This window comes from Equus asinus, chromosome 14 (genome assembly GCF_041296235.1).
Source record: "Equus asinus isolate D_3611 breed Donkey chromosome 14, EquAss-T2T_v2, whole genome shotgun sequence".
In the NCBI taxonomy this organism is placed as follows: Eukaryota; Metazoa; Chordata; class Mammalia; order Perissodactyla; family Equidae; genus Equus; species Equus asinus.
In genome coordinates this window covers 26,757,561-26,784,240 of record NC_091803.1, presented here as the reverse complement: position 1 = coordinate 26,784,240, position 26,680 = coordinate 26,757,561, and the positions used below count along the sequence as shown (strand labels likewise).

The following is a 26,680-nucleotide window of genomic DNA, read 5'->3' as shown; positions in this document are numbered from 1 at the left end:
GTTGTTTTCCAGTTGGGAGTTTTGTTTGTATGTGTGTATTTTAAATAAATGTGATAATTAAGCCACAAATGTTCCCAGCACACTTGGATATATTTAAATGATAGGCTCCTGGTCAAATGGAAAAAAATCATGAATGTGGACATAAACGACACCTTTTCTTGGTTTGTCCGGCGCCTTCTGCAGCACTCAAACGGGTCTGCCAGCTCAGTGGCCAATTCCAAGGCTGCCGGCAAGGAGGGGAGGTGGAGGAACTGGCAACGAGCCTCCAGGAAGAGAAACCCCACGGCGAAAGGCTGCGGTTCTCTTTTATGAAAACATTTCACCTGCACCTGTAATTCATCTCAACAAGCCCGTTCTGAAAACACAAACAAGCTGGCAAAAGGGGTGTTTGTCTCTGCCTGGCTGGCAGCGCTCCCTACTCACTGTGAAGGGCCAGAGCCCTATTCCTGGCCATTGTGGAAGAGAATCAGGGGCTCCTGGGTTCGAATCTCCTTTGGCCCTTGCTGTGGGGCCTGTCTGGGCTCCTAGACGCCAAGCGCCCACCTACTGTAGTCTCTGTCTGCCCACTGTCGAATAAAAAGCAAAACCGGCCTTAAGGGTTTGTCAGGGGAGACTTCTGTTTGAAAGGAAGATTGCAAGGGGAGAAGAGGACTATCGCCACTGAGAGAATCCTGTGACCATAAGGTCTGCAAGCGTCTTAAAGGTCAGGCAAAAAGATTCTTTCTTCTATAGTGAGGAGAAAACAAGGCCAGAAAGAACTGGGTGGCAGGACGAAAGGGTGGCACCCTGGGCCAGTAGGTCAGAGAATGTCTTACCCTGAGGCCAGCGTATTCTCAGGAGGGGCTGTCTGCTGGCTCAGGCTGAGGGTGGGCCAAGTTCAGATGCCTGGAGAAAGGGGAGAATTTAACCAAACTTTGGTTAATTTTGTTCCAATTGATCAGTGGGGACAAGCAATTCAGCTAATTATATACGAGGCAAAGAATGGGAACTTGGAGGGTCTGTGACGGCCTTGTCATAGGTAACAAGGGGGCCCTCCATGAGTCTCATCTAAGTCACGCCGGGAAGGGCGGTTCTTTGCAGGAACCTGATTTCTAGAACACAGAAGGGTGAGGGGACTTCGGTTAACCTTCACCGTTTTCCAGGAGCACAGGGCTCACTTAAAACTCATTGTCACCACTCAACTGGGGATGATAATCACGATAAGTTATCTACAATTTTAATACTTTTCAAGTGCTTGGAAAGTGCCAGGCGTGTGGTAAATGCTCAGCACATTCGTGCATCCCATTTACCTGTGAGATCCTTGAGCGGAAGGCTGAGTTTATTTAGGGCGTTTCGTTTGGCGCTGGCTTAGCACCTTGACAGTCTCCTTGTCTGTAAATAAGACATCACAATCTCCACCTCATAGGGCTGTTGAGAGAATTAAATAGGACAGAGGGGTGCAAGCAGCCCAGACCACGGCTGACACATGGCTGGCGACTCTCCCCGACCTAACTGCCTAGGCTTTTCGAGTCCCTTGCTGACGGGGCCTCGCCCTTGGCCAGCCTAGACGAATTTTAGCAAGAATCCTGCTGGGTGCGTCTGGCCAAGATCCCCCCTTGACAGTGATCAACTCCCTACCCTCCACCCTTGACGTCTTATCCCCCTGGCTCACCCACAGCAAACGTCCTGTGGGTCAGGGGAGCGGGACTCCGCTCAGCCCAGCCTTTCCCCTTGACACGCGTCCATCCGTGACCCCCGGCCCGCTCCTCGGCTCGGAATCCCACTTGTCCTCGTTGTACTCCGAGGTGAGGCCCTCTCTCTCCCCTACAGCAGAGCCCCGACTGCACCAGCCCCCTGGATAAGGCCACTCGCTGTCTCTAACAAGCGTCCGGAATAATTTTTCTGTAATACCAGCAAACGAACTCGCCCACCTCTTCCACCCAGACTCCAAGCCCAGCGAGCGCAGAATGGCCCGCCCCGCGCTCCCGAGGGTGCGCCCCGGACCCACGGGCGCCCGGAGCCCAGCGGCGTGCCGCCCGCAGCCGCGCAGGCTCAGCACCTGTGGCTGTCCCCAGGGTCGGGCTCTGGGCCACCTGACTTCCCTAAGGGGCCCCTCTACATCAGGCAGACTGATCATGTGAGCTGCGGGGACTAGATGAACCGGCGGGCCCGAAGCTGCGCAGCACACGAGGCCGCCGCAGCAGGAACCGGCACCCGCGCGGAGAGCCCGAAGGAAAAGCCCGCGCCTCCGCCCTCCCGCCTTCAGGACGCGGCGGGGCGGGGCCGCGGCATCGATCACTCGGCGCTCCTCTCGGCCCTGCCTCGAGATCAGAAGAGCCGGGAGTGATCGATACTCCTCGTGCAAGCCTCTGTCACCGAGCAGCAGAACGCAGGAGGGTTCGAACGGAAAGGAACAAATCGTGGCCGTCCCCGGCCGACTCGACACCGCCCACACGCGAGACAGGTCAGCCAGAGCAACCGGAGGGGGCAGGCCCTCTGGCTCCTTAGAAGCGGGGGGAGGCACGGCACTAAGTTCTCTTACGGCGAGAAGGACGAAAGGACGGCCTCGCGCGTGCGCTTTGGAAAGCCCCGCGGCGGCTCTTCAAAGCAGCAACACCGCGGGGGCCTGGGGAGGGAGAATAGAGCCGGCGCATGCGCTCTGAGATTGCCCTTTAGCTGCTCACAACTCTAGTGCGCGGCCGGGGACAGAAGGTAGGTCTGACGCGTGCGTAGTGCTCCTCTCACCCAGTAATTTGTGTTGCGCATGCGTGAGGCCTGGCTGTTGTGCGCGTGTGCAGTTCTTGTGTCGCCTTACTACAATTCTAGCGCGCTTGCGTAGCTGTTTGTTTCCGCTGTGAGTGTATGGGTTGGTGGCTGCTCCCTGTCTCTCCGCGGCCAGCCGGCTTTTGTCATTGTCCTGGAGCTAGGCCGACTGGAAACGCTTAAGCCATCAGGTCCCGAATATGAGCCGCGAGAAATGAAGCCCCGGGGCAGGCGGCGGGGAGGGACGGGGTGTGAGGCCTTGGCCTGGAGGGTTGGTGTGCGGTCGGAGGAGCCCGCCGCTCCCGAGGGGCCCCGTGCGGCCTGTGCTGGGTGGCCTGGAGGAAGGGAGGGCTGACTCGATGGAGTTCCCTCCGAGCCCCGGCGCCGCCGGCGAGGAAAGTCCTGCTCAGCGGGACGACAGCAAGCCCCGGGCCAGGCGGTGCCGGGTCCCATACTGCGCTGGCGCCCGCGAGGTGGGCTCCCGGGGCTTCCCACGCCTTTCTGGAAAGTTGGATGAGCCTCTCGTTTTGCCCAGTTTTTGTGGAATCCTGCTACAATAACATAAAATTGAAGAATACAGAGTTGTCAGATAGAGGCGGATACATCCTTGAAGCCACCTGTGGAAGGCCCTCGTGCGCAGCGTGGGGCTCCCAGGATGGCTGTCTCCAGAGGGCAGCCACCCTGAGACCCTCCGGGAATCGGCATGAGACCCTCAGGAGAGCCGTTTTGCCCAGCCCATTGAATGGCTACTCCAGGAGGTGCACTTGGTTTTTAAGATAATGGAAGAGACTTCTGGGATGACTGTGGTGGCTTCCAGGATGGCTTTATCCTTACACCAGCAGGAGCCCACTTGTGCTGTCTCCCAACAGCTAGCCGCGGGCGGGCCAGCTTCCGGAGGATGAGCTGAGTCAGGACCTGTCTGTTCTGCTCTGTGTGTTGCACAACCGCCTGTACTTGGCTCCTCTGTGTGTAACATGACCGACAGGAAGCCTTTGTGAAGTTCACGTGGACTGATGTAGAAAGCCAAGACAGAGGCAATGCGGAGAGGTTGGCTCACGCCACCTTTGTCTGACCCCCTTTCCAGGAAGATCATTTCATATACCAAGAAACGGGACTAGATGTAAGCAGCCAAGACAGGCCTCTGGGAAAGGCTGTTTCATGTTGACCTTCCCTGGAAGCTGTGCCGTGTCGTGAGGCCAGTACATATGGTGTTCCAGAAGGTCAGTTTACAAAGCCAGGACGCAAGACCGCTCAGGCTGTGTCTCTACCTGACACCTCCACCCTCACTCCCTTCAGAAAAAGCCTGTGACCAACAAGAGGTCGTTTAAGGCCAATACCTGGTCGAGCTCTAGGAGGCTGACTTTAAGAGTGAGGCTACAAGGCCACTCAGGCTTTTTCATGTGGCTTATAATTAGGGGGACCATAGGTCTCAATTGGCATGGAATAACCCCAGTTTATGACTTGTCCAGTCATAATAAATATTCTGTTATTAAATATTTTATATGTATATGTAAGCCCTGAAAGCCACTCACAGCACTCCCAGTATTCAAGTTGTGCAGGAATGAAAGTTCCAAACAGTGAAGAACAGACATTGGAGAAAATGATGAGAATAAAAAACTTGAAAAAGTTATACTTCACCACGGAAAAAAAAAAAGGCCTATATATAGCATCCTGGTTTGTATGATCAGTTCTCTAGTTAGCTCACCTATACCTGAGCTCCAGAAGGCTGCTTACACAGCCTGCTTGTGCCCTTTGATGGGGCTCTGTCAGGCCAGGTTCAAGACCAGGCAACAGTACCGCTCTGAGAGGCTGTTCCACACAGTTTATACCTCGACTCCTTCCTCCGGAAGGCTGTTTGTTCACTACAACCTTTTATAACAGGCAATTCAGTGAGGAACTCTGGGAAACCAATCAATAAAGCCAGGCCACAAGGCTGCGCGGGCTCATGCCTGCCTCTGGAAATCACTTGAGACAGTTATCAGGAAGACTTTTCGTCGGGCCGATGCACAGGGAATGCAGGAAGCCAGGCCGTGAGGCCTTCTAGAAAGGCAGTTCCATGTTGCCTGCCCATCCCTGGCCTTCACTGGAAGGCCGTATGACGTCGTCGGTTGTGTGAAGGCCGCTGCTTACAGCCCACGTGAGGCCAGCTTCCCTGGAAGACAGCTTCGTACAGCCGACAGGAAGGTGTTCCACCCTGCCCAGAGAAGGCCCTGTCTCCCCCAAGGCCAGTTCTCCTGGCTGACAGGGACTGGCGTGGAGCTGCTTCCGGGAGGGTTGATGGATGAAACAAACACGTCTTTCCTGGCGCTATAAAGACACCATGGAAGATTAGTTTGCAAATGTAAGACGAGGTCTGAGGTTCACCTTGGCCTCAGACAAGGGCCCAATATTGTAAGGGAGCCTGTTTTTGAAACAGGTCCTGAGGCCACTTGGGGAGACTGTTTGGTATGGTGGGATGTGGCTCCTCCCCCGAAGGCTGTTATAGGGCGACTATTTAAAAGGCCAAATCACGAAAGGTTCTTGGAAGCCTGTGGAACCAGGCCGTGAGATTACTCCGATGGGTCATGGCCAGCATGCCACCTCAGCCTGTAATGCTTCATACTGCCAACATGAGGCCCTCTGGGAGGCTAGTGTCTTAAGATCCAATCGTGAGGCCCTTTGAGAGGCCATTTTAAGTGGCCAATACAGAGGCAATCTGAAAAACCATTTTGAAACCAGGAACTCACAGCTCTCCTGAAGCTCCCACGTCTGGAAGACTGTCGTGCAGTGTCAACTGAGCATCTGTGAAGGCCTTTTTATAAGGCCATTCACTGGGGAACTGGATTAAAAATGTTCCTTGTACAGCCAACTTGAGGCCGTCTCTCCCAGAAGGCTATTTCACGTGGCCATCTGCATGAGGCCATCTCCAAGGCCAGTTTGCAAAGCAGCACATAGGCAACCTTAGGAGGCTGGTTTGTGAAGACCAAACATGAGACCACCCTGGGAGGCCATTTTGTGAAGCAGCACACGAGGCCGCCTTTCCAGGTGGGCTTTGCAAGGCCTTTGTGAGCTCTGTGTGGGTCTGGTTTGTAGGGTCACCCTGAGAGGCCAGTTTACAAAGTCCATAATCTGCATCCCTGGGAACCTTTATAGTTTATAGCCCATTTAAAACCCTCTGGGAGCCTGTTTCTAAGGCCACTAAGAGACCAATTTACAAAGCTGGCACATAAGGCCCCAGTGGAAGTCATTTTTATAGTAAGGCGAATAAGTGGTCTTCTGGGAGGCCTTTTCCTAGGCCCTCGTGAGAAGCCAGGATATAAGGCCTCTGAGGTCTTTTGGACGCTTGAGATGAGACTTCTCAATGTTGCTTTATGAGACGTGTGAGTCACTCTGAGAGGAGGAGCCGTGAAGCCACCCTGGGAGGCCAGTGGATGGGTGCACGTGCTGTTGTGTGCATGGCTAGTGGATGAGACCACGCTGAAAGGTTGGACCGTGAAGCTCTCTAAGAAGGCTGTTAATGAAGCCAACACAAGACCTTAGGGAGCTCGAGATAGAAATCATCCTGGCAGGCTAGGCCAGGCCACTCGGGCCCTCTGAGTCCCATCATTCACTGAGCCAACTGGGAACCAGGGACTAAGCTAGGATACAACAGTCCAACTAGCTTCTTCATCAGCAAAATGGGGGGGGCGGGGGTTGTGGGGAAAATGACCACATACATCTCTATCTACTTCACAATATTGTGAGGAACAAGTAAAATTAAAGGAAGGGGAATGGTTGGGAAATCATGCTGTAGACTGTAGAACAGAGAACAACTCTAAATTATTGCTTTCACTTTAGGACAGGCCTTGGAAGAGGTACTTCAAAAAAGTAACAACTGAAAAAGCCATGTCCTTTCCTTATGTGAAGTGATAGGGTTTTCTCTTGTAGAATGGGAATAGTAACTCCTTCCTCAGAGTTTTCTTGAGAATAAAGCAGCCCGTGTGTCCAGCTTCGTCTTGTGCTGTCTTGAGATCTTGTGGCTCAGTTCCTTCGTCTATAAGATCATGGATTTGAGGGCCAGACTGCCTGAGTTTTTGTTTGATTGCTGGGAAAGATTCACTCTGAGCTAACATCTGTTGCCAATCTTCCCCTCTCTCTCTTTTTTTTTCCCCTCCTAAAGCCCCAGGACATGGTTGTGTATTCTAGTTCTTCTGTGTGAGCCGCCACCACAGCATGGCTGCTGACAGACAGTGGTGTGGTTCCATGCCCCAGAACCAAACCTGGGCTGCCGAAGAGAGCACGCCAACCTGTAAACACTAGGCCATCAGGCCTGCCTCCAGACTGCCGGAGTTTTAAATCTCTGCTCCACCTCTTACTAGCTGAATTGCTTTGGGCAAATCATTTAACTTCTCTACTTTGCTTTCCTTATCTGTAAAATGGGGATGATAATAACTTGGGAGTTTCTGTAAGAATTAAAAGCATGATGCATAAAGTGTTTAGAGCATTCCTGGCTTACAGTAAACGCTTTTTAAGCATGGTCTCAGCTTCATAGGGTCATTGTGAGGATTAAATGAGGTAATCCATGTAATGTTTTCAGTATTCTGACTGCTGTTATTGTCATTCCTGAGCTAGGGGGAAAATGAGCTAAAATGGAGCCTGGGGGCCAGTCTGGTGGCACAGAGGTTAAGTTCGCACATTTGGCGACCCAGGGTTTGCCGGTTCGGATCCTGGGTGTGGACATGGCACCACTTGTCAAGCCATGCTGTGGCAGGTGTCCCACATATAAAGTAGAGGAAGATGGGCACGGATGTTAGCTCAGGGCCAATCTTCCTCAGCAAAAAGAGGAGGATTGGCAGCAAATGTTAGCTCAGGGCTCATCTTCCTAAAAAAAAAATAAATAAAATAAAATGGAGCCCAGAGATAGGGATGAGATTATCCAGCCTACTTTCAAAAACATATTTCTAGTGTTCTTAATATATCTTTGCTTTCCTATCTACTGCTGACTTCTTCATACACATTAGAGCTAAAGGAAGCCATGCTTTCTCCTCCTGGTCTTTAGTGTAAATTATAGTTGAGTCCCAGGGTGTCCAGGAAATCTGGATAGGGTGTTTATTAGTTATCTATTGCTGCATAACAAATCACCATAAACTTAGTGGCTTAAAACAACACACATTTATCATCTCAGTTTCTGTGGGTCAAGAGTCTCGGTGTGGCTTAGCTGGGTCCTATGCATCAGGATCTTTCACACGGCTCCAGTTATGGTGTCAGTCAGGACCAAGTTCTCATCTGAAGGCTCAACAGGACAAGGGTCTGAACTCCGGTGGTTGTTGGCAGAATTCAGTTCCTGGAGGGCTGTTGGACTGAGGGCTTGAGTTCTTAGCTTACTGTTGTCTTAAGCCATCCTCCATTCTTTGCCATATGGGCCACGTTGGCTGCTTGCTTCATCAGGGCGTCACAACCAAGGAGGCAATAGTCTTCTTGGGCCAGGCCCTGAAGATACAGTGGCGACCTCACACGGGGGCCCCTGCAGAGGTTATGCCCAGTAGAGAAGACCTTTGTTGAAGAATCATTATGGATGAGATGTGCGTTACAGAGGACAAGTATAGGGAGCTGTGGGAACTTAGGCCCAAGTCTCTGTGCGTGGTCTCACTCTCTTTTCTTTTTTTTTAGATTTTGTTATTTTTTTTATTATTTTTTTTCCTTCTTCTCCCCAAAGCCCCCCAGTACGTAGTTGTATATTTTAGTTGTGGGTCCTTCTAGTTGTGGCATGTGGGATGCCTCCTCAGCATGGCCTGACGAAGCCCAGGTTCCCAACGGGTGAAACCCTGGGCCGCCGAAGCAGAGCGCGCAAACTTAACCACTTGGCCTTGGGGCTGGCCCCTTGGTTTTTTTTTTTTAGGAAAGTACTTTATATATGTTTTAAATCTGAGTGGTTGTCATTTGAGCCACTGGATATCATCACAGATCTAGCTTCTCCCCTCCCCTGAGTTTTATTTTATAAAAATCTACAATTATACGTATTTAGGTGTACAACATGGTATTTTGCTGTAACTTTTATTTCTTCCTCCACCAGTACTCATCAGACTGAGCCGATGGCAGAAGATATCAACCGAGACCCCCTGGCAGGAACGGGTGCTCTGTGGGAGGCCCTCCTGGCACTCCTGCCTCGCACTAAAGAAGAACTGAAGTTGGACCTCAGTGAGAAGGTGGAGAGGAGCGTAGTGATGCTGCTACAGGAAGCCACTGAGCTCTTCTATGGGGGCCGAAGGAGTGAGTGTCTGCAGACCAGTGAGGCAGTCCTCGACTATTCCTGGGAGAAACTCAACACAGGGCCTTGGCAAGACGTGGACAAAGACTGGCGTCGGGTTTATGCCTTTGGCTGCCTTCTGAAAGCTGCATGTCTGTGCGAGGCATCTGAGGATGCTACCACTGTGGCTGCAGCCCTGAAAATCTGTGACATGGGCCTGCTGATGGGGGCGGCCATCCTTGGGGACATCCTCATTAAAGTCGCTGCCATCCTCCAGACTCACCTTCTCTCGAGAAAAAGGCCTGCCCAAGGCCCAACCCAGGAGCAGCCCAGCACAAAGGTATCTGGGTGGGATGGTTACTGACCACACCTAACATAATCCAACACGCCTGATGTTTTTGGAATTAACGAGTCATCTCTCCCCTGGGGTGAGGCCTTGTGGCCTGCCAACCTCTGGCTGAAAGTAGCATCTCCATTGATTTGGAAATGGAACAGCTCAGTTTCTTTTCTCAGTTTTTTTTTTTTTTTTCCAGTTTCTGCAAAAGTAGTACCCTTTTGGGAGAGAGGGAGGGTGGAAGCTTTGTGGCTTCTGAGAAACAGTCAAAGGGATCGTGTGGGCGAGAGCTGCAGCCCGCTGTAGCCCAGCTCTTTGAGCTTTCCCTTGGTCAGCTGGTCGAGGTGTCACCCGCTTTTCTGGCTGCCTGTCTCTGTGCTACTGAGTTGGAGTGAGATGCTAGAACTAGCTTTCTTCTGTTCACGGGGCTGATCGGTCTGCCCTTGAGATACCCACATGTGTCCTTACTGGTACCTAAGTGCACGTGCCCATAAAACCCAACAGACACTGAGGCCGACACTGCGAAGGCTTCAAAGCCCAGAGCTGACACGCAGCCCTCACTACGCTCCTCTGGGAAAGTCTGTTCACAAGGAGGAAGTGGATCTATTAAACGTGTGGGAAGATGTTCAACCTCACTCTGGTCAAAAAATGATGCAAAAACAGTGAAGCAGCCATTTTTGGCTATGAAGTTATCAAACAAGGCTTTGTACAATACCCATTGTTGCCAAGGGTGCCGGGGGCCAAGGGCATGGTGTGTCGGTTGACCTTTTAGAGGGCAGGGCAGACATGCAGATCAAGGGACAGATACCTGTCCCTTTTGACCCAGGGGTTGCACTGCCCTTTCCCAGCAAAATCTGTCCCAAGGGGAAATGGTGACTTCATGCCCACGCTGGGCTCCTGGTGTGGGTGGTGTTAAGTAGTGTGTGTAGCTGGGGGCGAGAGCTCAGGCTTTGGAATCAGCCTGCCTGGGTTCACGTTCCCGCACTGACATGCACTGCCTGAGTTGAGTAAGGGTCTTGGCCCTTCCGTTCCCCCTGCCTGTAGGGTGGGCTTTGCTCAGCAGCTTTATTGGGCGCCAGCTGTGGCCCAGATGTACAGAAGGGCCTGGACCTTGTCCTCCTGGATCTACATTCCAGTGAGGTGGTGGGAAAGGCAGGAAAGCTTCACATAGGGTGGTCGGGGCAGGCCTCTTGGGGAGGGAGTATGTGGAAGTAAAGGCCCACCGTAGAGGCTGTGACAGTGCAAAGAAAAGGCCAGGGTGAGGCCTGGTGCATCGCCTGCAGGAAAGCGTGTTCGCCGCCGCTGCGCAAAGGTCAAGGACTGGTCGGGGTCCAGCAGTGGGGAGCAGAGGGGGCTGATATGGGCTGGGCGGGAGTCCTGGTCCTTCACACCCGAGATCTTGTCTCCCTAGTTTAACAGATGAGGAAACTGAGGCTCAGAGATAGTAACTTGTGCAGGTCACTCAGTGGGGAGATGGTTAAGTAAATTATGATGCAACCACTCACAAGACATTGCGAGGAACGTGGAAACTGCTTTAGGTAAGTTACTGGATGAAAGAGGCAGACTTGCGTATTCATCATGTACATTACTACCAGTGGATCAGAGATATGGATGTGTAAAAGATGGGAAAGAAACATGGTAGAGAGAGAATACTTTTATGTTAGATGGTGGAGTTGGGAATAGTAAGTTCTCTTCCATTGCAGAATTTCTGTGAAAGCCGTGTATTACTTTTATAATTGAAGAATATTTTAAATGAACTAGTAAGGAAAAAAACACCTTGATATCATGAGGAGTAAATAGTAGTGGTAGCAGGAGTAATAATGATTGAAAAAATTTACTATTATTATTATTAATGATACTAAGCAATCCTAGCAGTGATGCAAATTCCTAGTAGAATGCCTCAAATTTTGACTTTCTCTGGTTGTTACCATTTTGTTTTGTTTTGATTTTAAACAGAAAGCAAGGAATGAGCATGTTTCAATTCCAGATATGAAGTCGGAGAGAACAGTGCCTCGGCTCCACTGTCCGTCGCTGCAGTATTTCAGGAAGCATTTCTTGGTTCCGGAGAGGCCCGTGATCCTGGAAGGCGTGGCCGACCACTGGCCGTGCATGAAGAAGTGGAGGTGAGCAGCTGCTGAGGGCGGTGGGGCTCCTCTTCCCACTTGAGCATTCTCGAAGTCTCCCTGGATTCCTCCCCGTCTTCCCCAGTCAGTGCAGCCTCACGGGCACTGCACTGCCAGCCTCTAGGATGGATTGCCAGGGGGTAAACAAGAATTGGAAGTACTCTGCTCTGAATTTAGGCCAAAGGTTATCAGATTCCTCCCCTCTACAGTTTGCTTGCCCTAAGCACTTAGTGCTTAAGTGCTTAATGAGTGCTTAAGTGGCAGTGTCATGTTAGGCCTATGATGCAGTTTCGCAGGATCTTAGGAATTCTGTGGACTTTCTCAGGGGCCCTGAAATACGAACCCAAGGGACAGCTGCCTCCCCTCTCCGTGGGGCTCCATGGGCTCTTGTGTTTGCTCCCTCCTCACATCTGCTTCTCGTCCTTCCTCAGATTCGTGGTGGGGCCATCAGATCAGGCAGCTGGCCAGTGGCCGTAATGCCACAGCTGTGCGTAGTTCTGGACATGAGAAGGCGTATCTCGGGAAGGTGGTGGTTCTGTGCAGGGAGTGGTTCCCGCTGACACTTGTGTGAGGAGGAATTCCCATTGTAGGCACCATCACCCCAGCAAACATTCATTGTGTGTTTTGCTACGTACCAGGCATGTTACATTTTTACTACATACCAGGTGCCAAGAAAGGCCCTTGACGCGTTTTCTTTCTCTTTATCCTCCCTGATTCCCATGGGTCAGGCACTGTCATCACCCCCATTTCACAAATGGCAAACAAGGGCGCAGAGAGGTTAAGTAACTTGCTAAAGGTCCCCTGGTCTGTAGCATGCAGGGCCTGGACCACCAGAGTTCAGAATACAGGCACTTCATCACCCACTGTACTGTCCACCATTTGCTCCAAGAAGGTTTTTGAGGTTAGTGACAAGGTGAGCAAAGAGAGAAGTTGGCAAGCAGGGAACTAGAGCTGCCCAGCAAGAACTGTAACAAACCAGATTTTCTGGATCTATCTGCAAAGCTGAAGGGCATCAGGAGGGTAAGTAACCTCACCTCTCTGTGCCTCAGTTTCCTCGTCAAGGCAGTGGGGGAAGACAGCAGACCGCCTCGTGAGGTTGTGACGATGGGAGGAAACCAGCGTAAAGCACATTTAGCAGAGCGCCCAAGAAGGCTTACCAAAAATGATGAAAGTGACAATACCTGTTTTTCTGATAGTTTGGAGTATATCCAAGAAGTGGCTGGCTGCCGGACTGTCCCAGTGGAAGTCGGTTCCAGGTACACGGACGAAGAGTGGTCCCAGACACTCATGACGGTCAATGAGTTCATCAGCAAATACATTGTTGACGAGGTGTGTCATTTGATTCCTTTCTGACTTACGAGGGAGAGAACACATGACATTTGGGCAAGTAATCTCGATGCGGTGCACTGGGAGGTTTAGGAGGAGTCATTCTTTGTGGGCTTGTGGTCAGTAGGCTGACCAGAGTGAGCAAGGCAGGCCGGTGGGTGGGCAGGACATGAGGGACTCATTTCAGGTCTTTTTTTTGGTACAGTTCAGCGTTTTTTTAGTGTATTCATAAGCTTGTGAAACCATCAGCAGTATCTAATTCCAGAACATTTTCATCACTTCCAAAGAAACCCCGTACTCATTGGTAGTCACTTCCCATTCCCGCTTCCCCCTATCTCCAGGCAGCCACTAATTTGCTTTCTGTTTCTATGGATTTGCCAATTCTGGACGTTCCATATAAATGGAATCATACAATATGTGACCTTCTGTGTCTGGATTCTTTCATTTAGCATAATGTTTTAAAGGTTCATCCATGTTGTAGCATTTATCAGTTCTGTACTTTGTGCCTTATTATGGCTGAATAATATTCCATTGTATGGATATACCACATTTTTTAATCCATCAGTTGATAGCCATCTGGGTCGTATCCACTTTTTGACTGGTGTGAACATTCAGGTCTGAGTGTTTGTGTGGACACATGTTTTCATTTCTCTTAGGTATATCCTAGGAATGCAACTGCTGGGTCAGATGGTAACTCTGGGTTTAAGCTTTTGGGGGACTGCCAGACTGCTTTCCAAAGTAGCTGCACCATTTTATCGTTTCACATTCATTTTTATTTTAAAGATTGGCACCCGGGCTAACAACTGTTGCCAATCTTTTTTTTTTTTTCCTGCTTTATCTCCCCAAACCCCCCTGTACATAGTTGTGTATCTTAGTTGCAGGTCCTTCTAGTTGCGGGATGCGGGACGCCGCCTCAACGTAGCCTGATGAGCGGTGCCATGTCTGCGCCCAGGATCCGAACCCTGGGCCGCTGCAGCGGAGCGCGCGAACTTAACCACTCGGCCACGGAGCCGGCCCCCTCATTTCACATTCTTAACAGCAAGGGCAGTGGGTGGCTTCCTCTTCCTGAGACGAGGGTGGCAGAGAATGTAGATTGTGCCTCACCATTCCTATAGGTTGGGAACAATGGAAGCCTGTAAGTGGGTGCACAGACCCTTAGCGGGAGAGGATGACCACCCAGCGTCTATGGTCCCAGCCACCTTTCCTGGCCCCAAGAGCCGAATCCTTCACAAGGTGTGAGAATTTAGCATCTGTGGTTTGCAACTCTTCTCCATACTCCCCAACAACCCACACCCCACGGCAGCCCCAGGCCCCGCCACCCTAAAGTTCTGATCAGATTCAGTCATGGGGCTGCTGCGACCAAGGGTCCAGGTCGGTGACCATGCTGGCTGACTGTTTCTCCTGTGTTGTGACTGTGGACTCCTGAGGGACCACCCAGAGTGCCCCCCATCTCTTTCCCTCCCGAATTTCCAGCCTCCTCCACAGGCACTCAGTGTAGCTCCACTAGCCATGGCCTCCTCCGTCAGTGGCCTCCTCCATCAGTGCTCACAGACGCCATTCCATTCCTGCTTCTCCTGCACTCCTCCCCTCCCCTCGCTTCCAATCAGTTCTCTGTCTGTCCCCCGGAGGCCTGGAGAAGGGAGCCATGGACTAGAGATGCACCACGTTGCCACGTTCACCTTTGCCTGTGGGAATAAACCTGGCTGGAGAGGTCTCGTGCTGTCTCCCTCTGCCTGCTGGAAGAAGCCTGGTTCCCAGAGCAGAGGGGAGTAACCAAGGGCTGTTTTCAGAGTGGGCAGGAAGGTGGGCTTTGGATTCAGGCTGAACAGAATTGGCTCCAGCACTGCCCCTTGCTGGCTGTGTGGCCTGGGCTGGTTACCTAGCCTCTTGGATCCTCAGTGCCCTGACTTTTGGTTGGCTAAGGTTAGTTGGGATTAGTTAGAGGTCACTAACACCTATTTCGTACTGTCTTGGTGAGAGTAAAACACCTCGAACTCTATAGCACAGCGTGGTCAGTGCTGAGTTAAGGTAAGTGCTCAGTGTCCTCCGGGCCAGAACATCTGTGAGGGCAGAGATCACATCAGATCCGGCCGTGCCCAGGGCATAGCACAGGGTCTGGCATTTTGTAAACTCAGAATGTTTGTCAGAAGAGGAAATGAAGGAGAGGGATGGACAGATGGAGACATCCTCAAGGAATCCTAGAGAGGAACCATCATCTGCTTCAACACTGCTTTAGCCTCAGATAAAGCCCCTAGACCAAAGCCGACTGGGCTCTGGCAGAGCTGGGGGAGTGGGGGCCCGCGTCCCGCCCACTCCGCCCCAGTCTGACCCTTACAGTGGCCCTCAGCCGTCTTCAAAGAGCCCCTCAGGCACTGTGGAGCCCAGTTTGTAAAGCATGGATCTTTTCACCCATCTTATTGGCAAAAATTTTCACAGAATGCTAACCTCCAGTGCAAAGATGTAGGAAAATCAGCACTCACGTTAATTGCTGCTAAGAGTATAAATGGCTTAACTTTTGGGAAAATAACCTGGCAGATGCTATCAAAAGTGCACGTACTCCTTGACTCAGTTCTACTTTTAGAAGCACATAAATCTAAGGACGAGATTATTAGGCTGTTTATTGAAACACTGGCAAAACAGCCTGAATGTCTGCCAGCAGGGGGTGGTTGAATTCCTCATGATGGATCCTGTCTATAAAACCAGTCTCTGGCAGAAGAATGGTCAGTATGTACATACTGGCCTGAAGAGACATGCATGATGTATCATTAAGTGAAAAAAGCAGATTCAAAGTAATACGTATAGTATGATTCCATTTTTGGTAAATCCTCCTGTGTGTGCAGCCCCTTCATTTCTCATGTGAGGAAACAGCCCTGGGGCACAGGTGACCCAGTCGGGGCCCCTCAGTGGCATAAGCAGCACTGGATCCTGAATCTCCCCATCAGCCCAGTCCTCGAGAGGGTGCTGATCGCGTTAGCGCCTGGGTCAGAGGAGGGGGACCCCACAGGACGGACTGGGGGGCCCTCCCGGGTGGCAGCCCAGGGCTGGGGTGGGGCACACCGGGTCCTGAGGGCCAACTAAACAATAGCAGCCTGTGGAGGGTATCCACCATGACTCACCAGCCTTTCTGTGTTGTTGCTCTGGTCTTCTCCTGTGCATTAGCCGAGGGACGTGGGGTACCTTGCTCAGCACCAGCTCTTTGACCAGGTGAGTCTGAGCCCACGCTCCACTGTCCTTCACCCTCTCGCCTTCCCTTGCCATCCTTCCTGGGCTCTGACCGCCGAGGGCAGGAAAGGGCCTGGCAGCCTCGTGTCCTTCCCGCTGGGGCTGCTCCCTGCAGTGAGCTGGGAGGGGCCCTCGGCATTGTCCTGTTCCTTCCTCGCCAGTGGGCAGTAGGAGAGGTGGCGAGGCCACTAGGCCTAAGAGGCTTGGTGTGGTAAGTCCAGGGCCCCAGGACTGGGGCAGGGGGATGAGGAGGCCACAAGCATCAGGGTGGCCCCAAGGGATGGAGTCAGAGGTCCAGATGTGGTCAGAACTGAGGAATGAGTTCTGGGGATCCAGGGGAGGGTGGTGGAAAGAGGGAGTCACTGGCTTCCCTGAGGCAGTTCTCTGGGCAGGTCCTGGTTCTGTTCTTACCACATCTCAGTTGTCCGCTCGTGAGGCTGGCTCCCCATGCCTGGGCCTGTGCACTTCTGGCAGGGGCCAGTTTCGATTTCTCTGGGTACCCAGCCCTGGCTGGCCAGATGGAAGACCCTCAGGACAGACGGGTTGAAGACCAAAAGAGGAGGGGGACTCAGGCTGGAGCTGAGAGGAATAGGGGGCTCCACGAGGCCGGAGGCAGGGGGACACACTCCCAGTGAGGCGCAGAGGGCAGAGTAGAACGAGCCCCATGTACAGCCTTGAGGGTTTGTTCAGAAGAGCAGAGCAAAGAGGAGAACGGGGAGGCTGCGGCCAACTGGGGAGGTTCATGAAGGCCAGGCCAAGAACTCAGATTTGTCTGGAAGACAGCAAGGAGCCCTGGGAGGTTTGGGGCAGGTGGTTTTCTTGGAAGAGCCCAGCATGAGTGCCAGGATGCTTGCAGGGAGAGTGCCCGGGGGCAGGAAGGGAGAGGAAGCTGCAGCGAGCAGAAGTGCTACTCTGGCTCTTTGTCTTGCACAAATCAGCCCCTGAGTAGACACCATCAGAGCAGCGCCCTGGACCAGCACTGGCGTCCCTGGGAGATTTTAGAAGTGCAGGCGCGATCCCAGGCCCCACCCAGAGCCACTGCATCAGAATCGCCTGTCACCCAGGGCCCAGGCTCCACCCGTCCAACACGGAGCTCATGGGCTCGTGGTCGCTCAGGACGGCCTGGCTTGTGGGAACTGAGAAAATCAGGATGCGTGCTGATTGACAGGATGGTCTTGGCTGTGTTGAAAATGGACAGGAGGAAATGGCACAAAAAATTAGCAGTGATTGTCGGGGGTGGGGGGAGCGGCGAGGAGGGGTTATTTCCCTTCTTTTTTCTGCAGTTTCCAGATCATCTATAACGAGTATGTATAAGGAGAAAAAATAGGCTATTGTTAAATGCAAACAAAATGAGAACAAAGTGAAGTGTGGCAGGAATCAGATGGCGTTCTGCATTTTCACGCTGTCTTGTTAGGAAGAGGGCTGGTGCTGGAGGAGCAATGCAACTATCCGGCTTTCTCTCCGCCCCTCCCCTCGTCCCACCCTGCTCCGTGCTTGGCGTGTGGCTGGGTTGTGACCACCATGACCGTGCGCGGTGGGGACCCTGCCCGACGCGGCCTTCTTTGTAGGCCCCTCTGCACCAAGCCCAGGGCTCAGCCCTGGTACAGGGACAGAGAAGACCTCCTCGCTCCTCTGCCCAGTGGAGCTGAAAACCAGACACATCAGATGGTGATGAGTGCCTGAAAGAAAATAAAAGTCGCTGGCTGGGGTAGGAGAGCCAGCTGTTTAGCTCAGTGGTTAGGGAAGGTCTCTCCGGGAGGCAACATATGGCAGTGGCTAGCCATGCGAGGAGACGAGAGCAGGGGCGTGCCAGCCAGGAGAGCAACAGGAGTGAACTTTCACCTTCAAGGGGCGGATGAGTTCAGCACGGGGTGCATAAGGGGAGGGCAGATGGGGCCAGGAGGGAGGTCGGGGCTAGGTGAGAAAGGATGGGTTTCCTAACGTGGTGGGAAACGGTGGAGGGCTGTGTTTCCAGGACGCGGGTGGCCACTTTCTGGAGATGGACTGGAGGTGGGAAGATGTGGAGGCAGGGAGACCATTAGGAGGTCCAGGGAGAGCTGAGGTCCGTGCAAGTGCAGAGGTTTAGGAGATGTGTGAACTGCTGGCTCCTGACACAGGTAGATATGTGGAGGTTGAGGGAAAGGGAGCCGTCAAAGAAGACTTTTAGATTTGGGACCCAAACGTCTCGTTGGATGAGCTGGTGCATCCAGGGGGACTTCACTGGGGTGGTTTCGGCCAGGCCAGGGACACCCACGGGGAGCTCAGCAGGAATGCCCAGGGAGGGCAGCGCTTGGCGGGAGGCCAGGACAGGGCCGGGTGCTCCGACAGAGGAGCAGAGCACAAGCTCACTTCCAACAGCGTCCAAGGCTGAGCGCTTTTGAAGCCTTCTACATGGTGCCACGTTGCCATCTACATAGTTTTACCTGTTGATGCCACCAGCAGCCCTGCGTGACTCTGCTCCTTTCACGGCAGCCTCACCACCACTGGGCATTACTGTTTTTTCAGTTTGCTAATTGGATTATCGGGAAATGATGACATGAATTCAGATGTCTTTGCTAATGGGACTGAAACCCTTATATCTAATTCATTTTTAGGTCTTCTCTGGTTTTTGTCCTTTAATTAGTCGTGTAACTTATGTTTTGAGATCTTAGTGTCTTCCTTATTATTTTGTATGAACTTCGTACATTAACCCTCATTTACCACAGTTAGTTCAAATAAGTTTCCTACTTTATTAGTCTTAATTAACTTATTTAAAATGTACAATTGTGATTTCTTTACCGTTAGTAACTTTTGAAAATTCTTCCCCTCCAGAGACGTGATGAACACTCAATCCATCTTCTTCTTGTTTTTCTTTAATTTGATTTTCTAAAATATTTAACTCTTTAGAAAATCATAATCTGGTTTACTTTTAAGTACGAAATAGTGGTATCAGGTTTTAAAAATGGGAACAAATATAAAATGCATATGACATGGAAATAAATCTGAAAATAAAATTATAATTCTTCCCTAGTAACTATATATTTATTTTTTAATTGATTTTTAGACTTCTATACAATAAAATGTGGATACAGTCATATTATTACACAAGACCGTGTATTTGGCCCTTCTGTCAGACGGTCAGTTGACTTCTAGGCTGGTGTGTCCCACAACCCTGGTCTCAACCTTCCATGTCTGCTCTGACACTCACAGATCCCGGAGCTGAAGCAAGACATCAGCATCCCTGATTACTGCTGCCTGGGCGACGGGGAGGAAGACGAGATCACCATTAACGCCTGGTTTGGTCCCCAGGGCACGGTCTCCCCACTGCATCAGGACCCCCAGCAAAACCTCCTAGTCCAGGTCGGAGTTGCTGCCGAACATCGGCTTCCCCGCCTCCTGGTCCAGCCTGTGGCCTGGCCACATTATCTACATTGAAACACCAGGCAAATGAATCACCGACAGGGATGTGGATAGAAATGGTCCCAGGCCTCGGGCTGGGGCCATCTCCCTAGTGGGGCTGATTCCAGAAGTGGTTTCTGGATCCTCTGGGATCCCAGCCGCCTCCCTCGGGCAGAACAGGGCCAGGGCACCGTCTTGGGATGGAGTGAGCGCCCTTAGGGCTGCCTCTCCTCTGCCCTCCCCCTGTGTGCCATTCCTCAGCCAGGCCAGCTTCTGCCTGCCAGACCCTCTCTCCAAGTGCAGAGAGGCTTCTCAGCCGTCTGATGAGACCCAGACAGAGGAGCCTGGGGGTTTGCTGCATGGGGAGGGCATCTGTTGTAAATTCACCTTATTTTTCGTAGGCAGAGAGGTCACCAAATGAGAACATGCTCCCAGCCGAGCAGACCAGTCCACAGAGGCAGTAGAGAGGCTGAGAGCTGAGGCTCGGGAGCCAGACTGCCTGGTGTGAACACCAGCTCTGTCATCTCTAAGCTTTGTGAACATGGGCGACTCGCTTAACCTCTCTGTACCTCAGTTTCCTCATCTGTCAAATGGGGCTGACGACAAAGCACCTCAGGGCAGTTTGAGGATCAGAGTTAATATACATAGAGCACTTAAACAGTCGTTGCCACGGCCAGGTGCTTAACTATTAACTACAGAAACGAAGTTACTGATTCCTAATATATTTGGAGGAAAAATAAGCTTGGCACTCTAAGCAGGTGTGTGGTGGGGATGGAGCAGACCAGGTGTAGGGAACAGCATGTGGAAAGGCACAGAGAGGCGAGGGAGGATGTTGGGTTCAGGCACCTGCAGGCAGTGCGGGGCAGCGGGGGGAGACGAGGGCATCAGTTGACTGATGGGGTCACTCTCTCCCCAGGTGATTGGGAGGAAATACATCCGGCTGTATTCCCCACAGGAGTCAGAGGCCTTATATCCTCATGATACGTACCTTCTTCATAACACAAGCCAGGTGGGCGTGCGGGGGACCCAGTGTGACATGGCAGATTCTCCCCCACCCCATCCTGTCTCTGGAGACCAGGTAGGTGACTTGTGTTTTCCTCAGGTTGACGTGGAGCATCCCGACTTGGAGAAGTTCCCCCAGTTTGCCGAGGCCCCATTCCTGTCCTGCATCCTTTCTCCTGGAGAGGTCCTGTTTATCCCTGTGAAATACTGGCATTATGTGCGGGCCCTGGATTTGAGCTTCTCAGTCAGCTTTTGGTGGTCGTAGCCAGGCTGGAAGAGGGAAGGGCTGATGTGTGTGCAGCATTGTGGAGTCACACATTTGCTGCGCTGGGCCTGGAATCGAGACCACTGATTGAGCCTGTGCCCTGAGGAAGCCCTCTGTGGGGCCTGAGCTCGGGCTCTAGGCAGACACAGGGCGAGGAGCACCCAGGCAGGGGCCTGCTCCAGCCCAGGTGTGTGGCAGAGGCAGGCGGGCAAGACTCCAGAAGGACATTCAGGCCCACAACCCACGTGGAGACTCGTGGACTCTGAGGTTGGCTGCCTGGATTCACACCTGGCCCCGTCACTTAATTGCTGTGTGGTTTGGGGCAAGAAATGTCACCGTGTGTCTCTCCAGCGGGCAAACAGAGCAGCGGCAGGGCCTCACCACAGAGGGTTCGCGAGGCGGTGCGTCGGCAGAGCGCTCCACAGTGCCAGCTGCTGTCACTGAGCTGAGTAACTAGGGTGATGGTTACATACTTTTCTGTCATGACTGGGCCTGTCAGGACCGCCACAACCTACAGACTCTGGAGAGAGGTGGACGTGGCTGCGGTCACAGGGGAGGGTCCTTCTCTGCTTGCTCAGCTCAGACCTCTGCTGGGCAGTGGGAGTCTTGGGGGGACTTCTGCCGTTGTCCTCACTGAAGTGTAGCCTGCCTGCAGAGAGATCCGTGGATCTTCTAGCCTGAGGAATTTGCCGCCGTACCCCTCCCTGTGACCTGTGCCCGAGTGCGGAAACAGAACCCCCACCGGCCCCGAGAAGGCCTGCTCCTGCCCCTCAGTGTCTGCACCCCGCAAGGGTCAGCACTCTCCAGAAGAGGGTTTCAGGCCCGAAGAGACCCAGGCGTCCGGCTCTCCATGAGCGTGTTTGTTTTGTTTGTGTTTGACCAAGACGACTTTCCCCAGCCCTGGACTGGAGACGGCAGGCTAACTCCAACAGCTGCTCGGAGGAGCCCCCGTCCCCCACTGGCTGCAAGAATCACAAATTGGCGGACATTGTTTTTGCTGTTGTCTGAGTTTTGACAACATTCATCACACTAAGTGACCATGAGGTAAAAAAAAAAAGTACAATCTAATACTCAAAAAAATGCAGGTTAAAACAAAGATATGCCCTAAATTAGCAAAGACGTTTAAAACTCTCATGCTCGGCGTCGAGGAGGGTGGGATGTCCTGACGGCGGGAGTTAGGCTTGGCAGAATTTGAACAGAAATCAACAACCTTAAACACACACACCTTTGGGTCTGGTGATCCCACTTCTGGAAGTCCCCCCTAATGGAATATCAGGAAGATGAGCACGGATGTCTGTACACAGATGACCATCATGACATCATTTGTAATAGCGAGTGTATGGGAAAACACTCTGGTTTTTCTTTACACTACACACGGTGCTCTGAATACTGCTAGCACTTCTGGTCACCAAATGTGTGTGTGTGTGTGTGTGTGAGGGGGCCTTCCCCACAACAAGCAATTCTGTGACACCAGCTGGGTGTCTCACAATTGAACTCAATTCTGACACCTTCTCCCTAGACAGTGGCACATCCCACAGGTTAAGGGTTCCGTCCTACAAGACTGTTCTGGGACAGGCAGCTTACCGGGCACCAGAGAGATAACAGAACGCCCCCAGTCCTCGGGGAGTGGGCAGTCTCAGAGGAGAGCGCGACACGTCAGCAGCGATCAGTGTACTGGCCATGGGGAATGCTGCAGGTGGTGGAAGCCATGCGAGATGATCACATGGTGGAAGGATGGGACAAGGGAAGTAGAGGCCAGAGCTGGATCTGGAAGGCCACCCAGGAATTGCTGAGGAGACAGGGAGAGTGGGCCTGGAAGCAGAGGGGAACAGCTGAGCGGGACTGCAGGAGGCCAGGATGAGGGAAGTGGTACAGGATGAGATGGAAGGTGTGGCAAGTGTCTAGATCCTGCAGGCCCTGACCCCCACGTGGGCTGGGACTCAGTTGTGATAGGAACGAAGCTCATACCAGTTTAAGCAAAAACAACAAAACAGCCATCAGCTCCCTGGCCGGGTGGCGGGGGAGGCGGGGCTCACAGATGTGCAGGAAGAGCTGTGCAAGGAAGCCCAGGTCAGGCTTCCACCCTGCAGGCTTCTGTCCCTCCCTGGCTACCTGGGCTCTGCTGGGCTGGCCTTGGTTCCTTCTTTTCCCTCTTGCAGGTAGCCTTTCCCCCCAGGGGAGAAGATGGCCCCAGCTGGTCAACTCTATATCCTCCCAGCACCAGGACCCACACACTCAGAAACCCCAGGGAATCTTCTGGGACCCATGCCCAAGGGGCAACCCATGGTGGGGAGGGGGGCCTGATCTGATTGGTTTGGCCTGGCTCACAGGGCCACCCCCCTGGGTAACTAGAAGGGGGATGGGAAAGCATTGATGGGCAACTGAAACCCGCTACTCATGTCCTCTGTAACCAGGCCAAGGAATTTGAACTTGAACATGTAGGTCTTAGGCTTCAGTTTTGAGCAGACCCTCAGAATATGAATTGAGGAAGCTGACTGTTGGCAGGGAAGAGAACAGGCTGACCATGACACTTGCAGGGAGGCTGTGGGACTTCCCCAGCGAGTGAGCTGGGGGTGGGCAGTGGGCGCGGAGCACAGGGACAAATGTGAGAGGTGCTTAGAAGGTGGAAAGGAGGGCTCTGTGAGCACCTGCTTGTGAGGAGACTGTTTATTCCCCTATCTGGCATTGTTAATGGTTATTTACCTAATTTTTCATGTGGAGAATTTACACCAGACATCAACGCCGCTTAAGGTAGTGAAGCATAAAATAGGAACGCCACCAAGCCTAGAACGTTCGCCATTTATGGAACAGCGGCTGCCTGGCTGCAGAGGAGCCATAACACGGGGGCCCGCGTGCATAACTCACAGCCCTTCCCCAGCCTTCCCCGAGGGACAGCCGTGGCTCCAGCTGCCGCCAGTGGCCCAGCCTTTACGAGCCCATCTATCCAGCTGGCGGGTCCCACTCCCGCTCTGGGCCGCTGCTAAAGAAAAGCCATTCACGTGTTATGCAGTGATTCTGAAGTTAGGGATAGAGGAAATGTTCAAACATGATCTGGAGGCCTGACTGCAGGCAAATGCCCCTTGTGTGAAGGGAGGACGGTGTCAGATGCAATCTTTCTATGCCCTCTGCCAAGGCTCCAGTGCTGCTGGGAATCCCAGCTGGAGGGATGGCTTTAGCTCTGAGGAACGCGGACTGAAGGCAGCTTGGAGTGCAAGTGCCACCCAGCTGTCCACACAGCCAAGGAGAGGTGCGAGCACGAGGCCCCATCAGAGCCATGGAGAGGTCTGTTCAATGCCAGGTCCTCTGCTAGACACGGCACGGCGCTGAGCCTGTTGAGGGCCCTGCTGTCGTCATGGTGTGTCATGCTCTCTTGGCGGGGGTGGAGAGATGTGCACATAATGATGAGTGCTATGAAGGCAACAGAGCAGGGTAACAGGTCAGAACATGTCAACAGGGGATGGGTTGGTGGGGACATGACTTTTTGATAGTTAACATTTGAAGAGAAGCCTGAATGACCAGGAGTCCAGATTTGGCCATGAGATTGAGGAAGGTGGGCCCAAGAGCAGGCGCAACAGCCCCGAGGCAGGAGAGCCTTGCCTCAGGAGAGAGGAAGGGGCCAGTGCGGCTGGAGCAGAGGGAGCTGGGAGAAGGGGGAGGGGGTGTCGGCAGGGCCTGGAGAGGCGAGGTCTGACCATGCTGCTGTGTGGGAAGGGCCTGGACGGGGGAAGATGGGAAACCAGAAGACAGTGAGTGTCACTGGTTCAGTGAGTAATTCTGGAGTGACAGGGGCATCACTGGGGAGCAGAGGATGACCGACTGTGCAGGGAGGAGGGGCACAAAGGCCCTGAGTGCCAGACAGGGACTTCAGAATTTTGTGTAAGGGTTTTGGTTGGGCTGTGCCAAGGAGTCCTCAGGAAGTTCTCAGTGGTACCAACACAGGGGAGACTGGTAGCAAGAGGGCCAGTGTCCCCAGCGGCAAGGTGCTCAGAGCTTCCTGGGGCCCAGCTGGGACTTGCCTGCACCTGCACGGTTTGACCCTACCTCCGTGACCGCAAACCACTCCCCAGACAGGCAAGAAGCTGGCTGCCCTCCTGATTGCGGGGTGCTGGTTTGCTTCCGGCCCCTTAGCATCCCTTCTCTCTTCTTCCAGAACAGCATTTTGGAGAATCCCTTCCCCTGGGGCTGCAGCCTTGGCGGGTGCGCAGTGGAAGGATGAAGGAAACTGCTGGAGTTGATCTATGGGGGCAGCAGCGCACACTGTGACTGGGGAACAGGTCTTTCTGCCAGAACCCCCAAGTCCAAGGTCCGTCTTTTCTAGGCTGCTTCTCCTGCCTTTGTCATGTCGACAAGCTTCCTCACACCCTTCTAAGAAGCCCATTCTCTGGTGAAGCTGGCTGGGGATGGTTTCCTGTGCTTGCCTGACACACTACAGCCCTTGCCACCCAGTTAGGGACACCCACAGCCCTTCATCAGTGGGCTTGTGTCTGCCTTCAGGGGCTGGCTCCAGAGGCTTCAGTGAAAGCCTGGGAGGTGGGCAGAGGGCTCGGAACAGGCCTGCGGCTGGAGGGTCAGCGCCCCCCAGCAAGGGTCGTGCATTCACTACGTCCTAGGCGCCTGCTCCGTGCTAGGTTATGGAGTAAACCAGGCAGAGTGGCCCTGCCTGCATGGGTGGAGGCCACCCTGCCCATTGGTGCCCACAGCTCATTCCCCTCTGCCTGGGAATAGCACCTTCAGTTTGCTTAGGGGAACCCCTCACCCTCAGCCACACGGCTTTGGAGGGGCTCCCTAGCCCTGCTCAGAGGTGAGCCCTGAGGAGCCAATGTCAAGTGGACTATTCCCATCGCCACCTCCATACGTACCCAGGTTGGAGCTGTAAGCCCTGAGCATGTTGCCAGGGCAGGGGCCACTGAATGAGACTTGCCCCTCTCCTGACGCCCGTGGGCAGGGTGTGTGAGGCCTGCAAGTACAGCAGCCATTTTGCTACCACAAAGAAAGTGGCTTAGATTTTTTGGGAGACCATCTCATAGGCCCCAAGCATGAGGCCAGCTCAATGGCAACAGAGCAGAGACAGAAGTATGGATGCTGGTGACATCACTGGAACCACTAGGTCAAGCCTCTCCTGAAGGACCCCCTCTGGCCAAGTCCTTCCTTGTTTAAGCCAGTTGGAGTTGGATTTTCTGCCATGACCAAAAGGGTCCTGCCTGACACTGGGCTGGAAGAGAGACAGGGAGACAAGAAATTAAAATAGCAGGGCAAGTGTGACCATCAAGGAAGTACAGGGAGGTGGGGGACCAGGAGCTGGAAGTGGTGATAGCCTAGCCAAGATCTAAAGGGTGGACAGGTGTTAGCTGGCAGAGGCAGGAGGCAAGAGGGGAGAGCATGCAGGCAGAGGGAACAATGTGTGCAAAGGCCTAGAGGTGAGAACAGGATATCTCGTTCCAGGACTGAAAGAAACACTGTAGCCTGAGGAGGCGAAAGGGGAGAGGCAGTGAGATGCGCAGGGGCCTCACCATCTGGCCTTGTGAACCCTGCGTGTCGAGACCTGAGCCTGTGTGCAGTGGTGGCCACCAAGGTCTTCAGCGGGGGCGCGCCGTGCTGACTGGCATGGTGGGAAGATGACTGTGGTGGAAAAGACTGGAGCAGGCAGGCAGGCTGGAGCCAGGAGCAGTGGGAGCTGCTGCAGAGGTGGAGGGGAGACATGGCCTAGGGCAGCGACTGAGGGCCATCTGGCAGGTGGACTGCACGGGATCTGGACACTGGTGTGATGCAGGAGGGCCAGGGAGGAGGAGACATCAGGCTGACTCCCTGGCTCTGGCAGGGGCAGCTGATGGGCGGGGCTGCCAGTCACCAAGCAGGGGCAGAGGGCCAGTGAGGAGAGCACAGCTCCAGTCCAGCCTGCCAGCCTTGTGCCCACAGGCCAACTGCATCTGGGGCCAGAGCAGGTTCAGGACTGTGGGGCGTTGGGGAGGCCAAGGCCAAGGCTCTCACAAGTCCAGGTTGGGCTGGCCAGCATCAATGGGACAAGTGACCCAGGCTGAGCACTGAAGGCAAGGCTGCCCTGAGCCAGTGCTGTGCAGGAGGAG

The 26,680-nt window shown here is 53.2% G+C and overlaps 1 protein-coding gene across 13 annotated transcripts; it reads left to right on the top strand.

Moving 5' to 3' along the window:
- Nucleotides 1–2,110: 2,110 nt before the first annotated feature.
- KDM8 (lysine demethylase 8) lies at nucleotides 2,111–26,648 on the top strand. Of its 13 annotated transcripts, none has more exons than XM_070484659.1 (9): nucleotides 2,134–2,443; nucleotides 8,774–9,287; nucleotides 11,238–11,404; nucleotides 12,601–12,733; nucleotides 13,606–13,963; nucleotides 15,890–15,934; nucleotides 19,142–19,291; nucleotides 20,247–20,339; nucleotides 20,433–21,717. In XM_070484659.1, the coding sequence occupies exons 2-5, from the start codon at nucleotides 8,793–8,795 to the stop codon at nucleotides 13,843–13,845; spliced, it is 1,035 nt and encodes a 344-aa protein (XP_070340760.1). In that variant the 5' UTR covers nucleotides 2,134–2,443; nucleotides 8,774–8,792; the 3' UTR covers nucleotides 13,846–13,963; nucleotides 15,890–15,934; nucleotides 19,142–19,291; nucleotides 20,247–20,339; nucleotides 20,433–21,717. The 13 variants fall into 13 exon arrangements, with proteins under 13 accessions (XP_070340757.1, XP_014693475.2, XP_070340761.1 ...); XM_070484655.1 differs by lacking the exon at nucleotides 13,606–13,963 and adding an exon at nucleotides 24,748–26,648 and having other exon boundaries at nucleotides 2,144–2,443; nucleotides 20,433–21,641; XM_014837989.3 differs by lacking the exon at nucleotides 13,606–13,963 and having other exon boundaries at nucleotides 2,116–2,443.
- The last annotated feature ends 32 nt before the right edge of the window (nucleotides 26,649–26,680 follow it).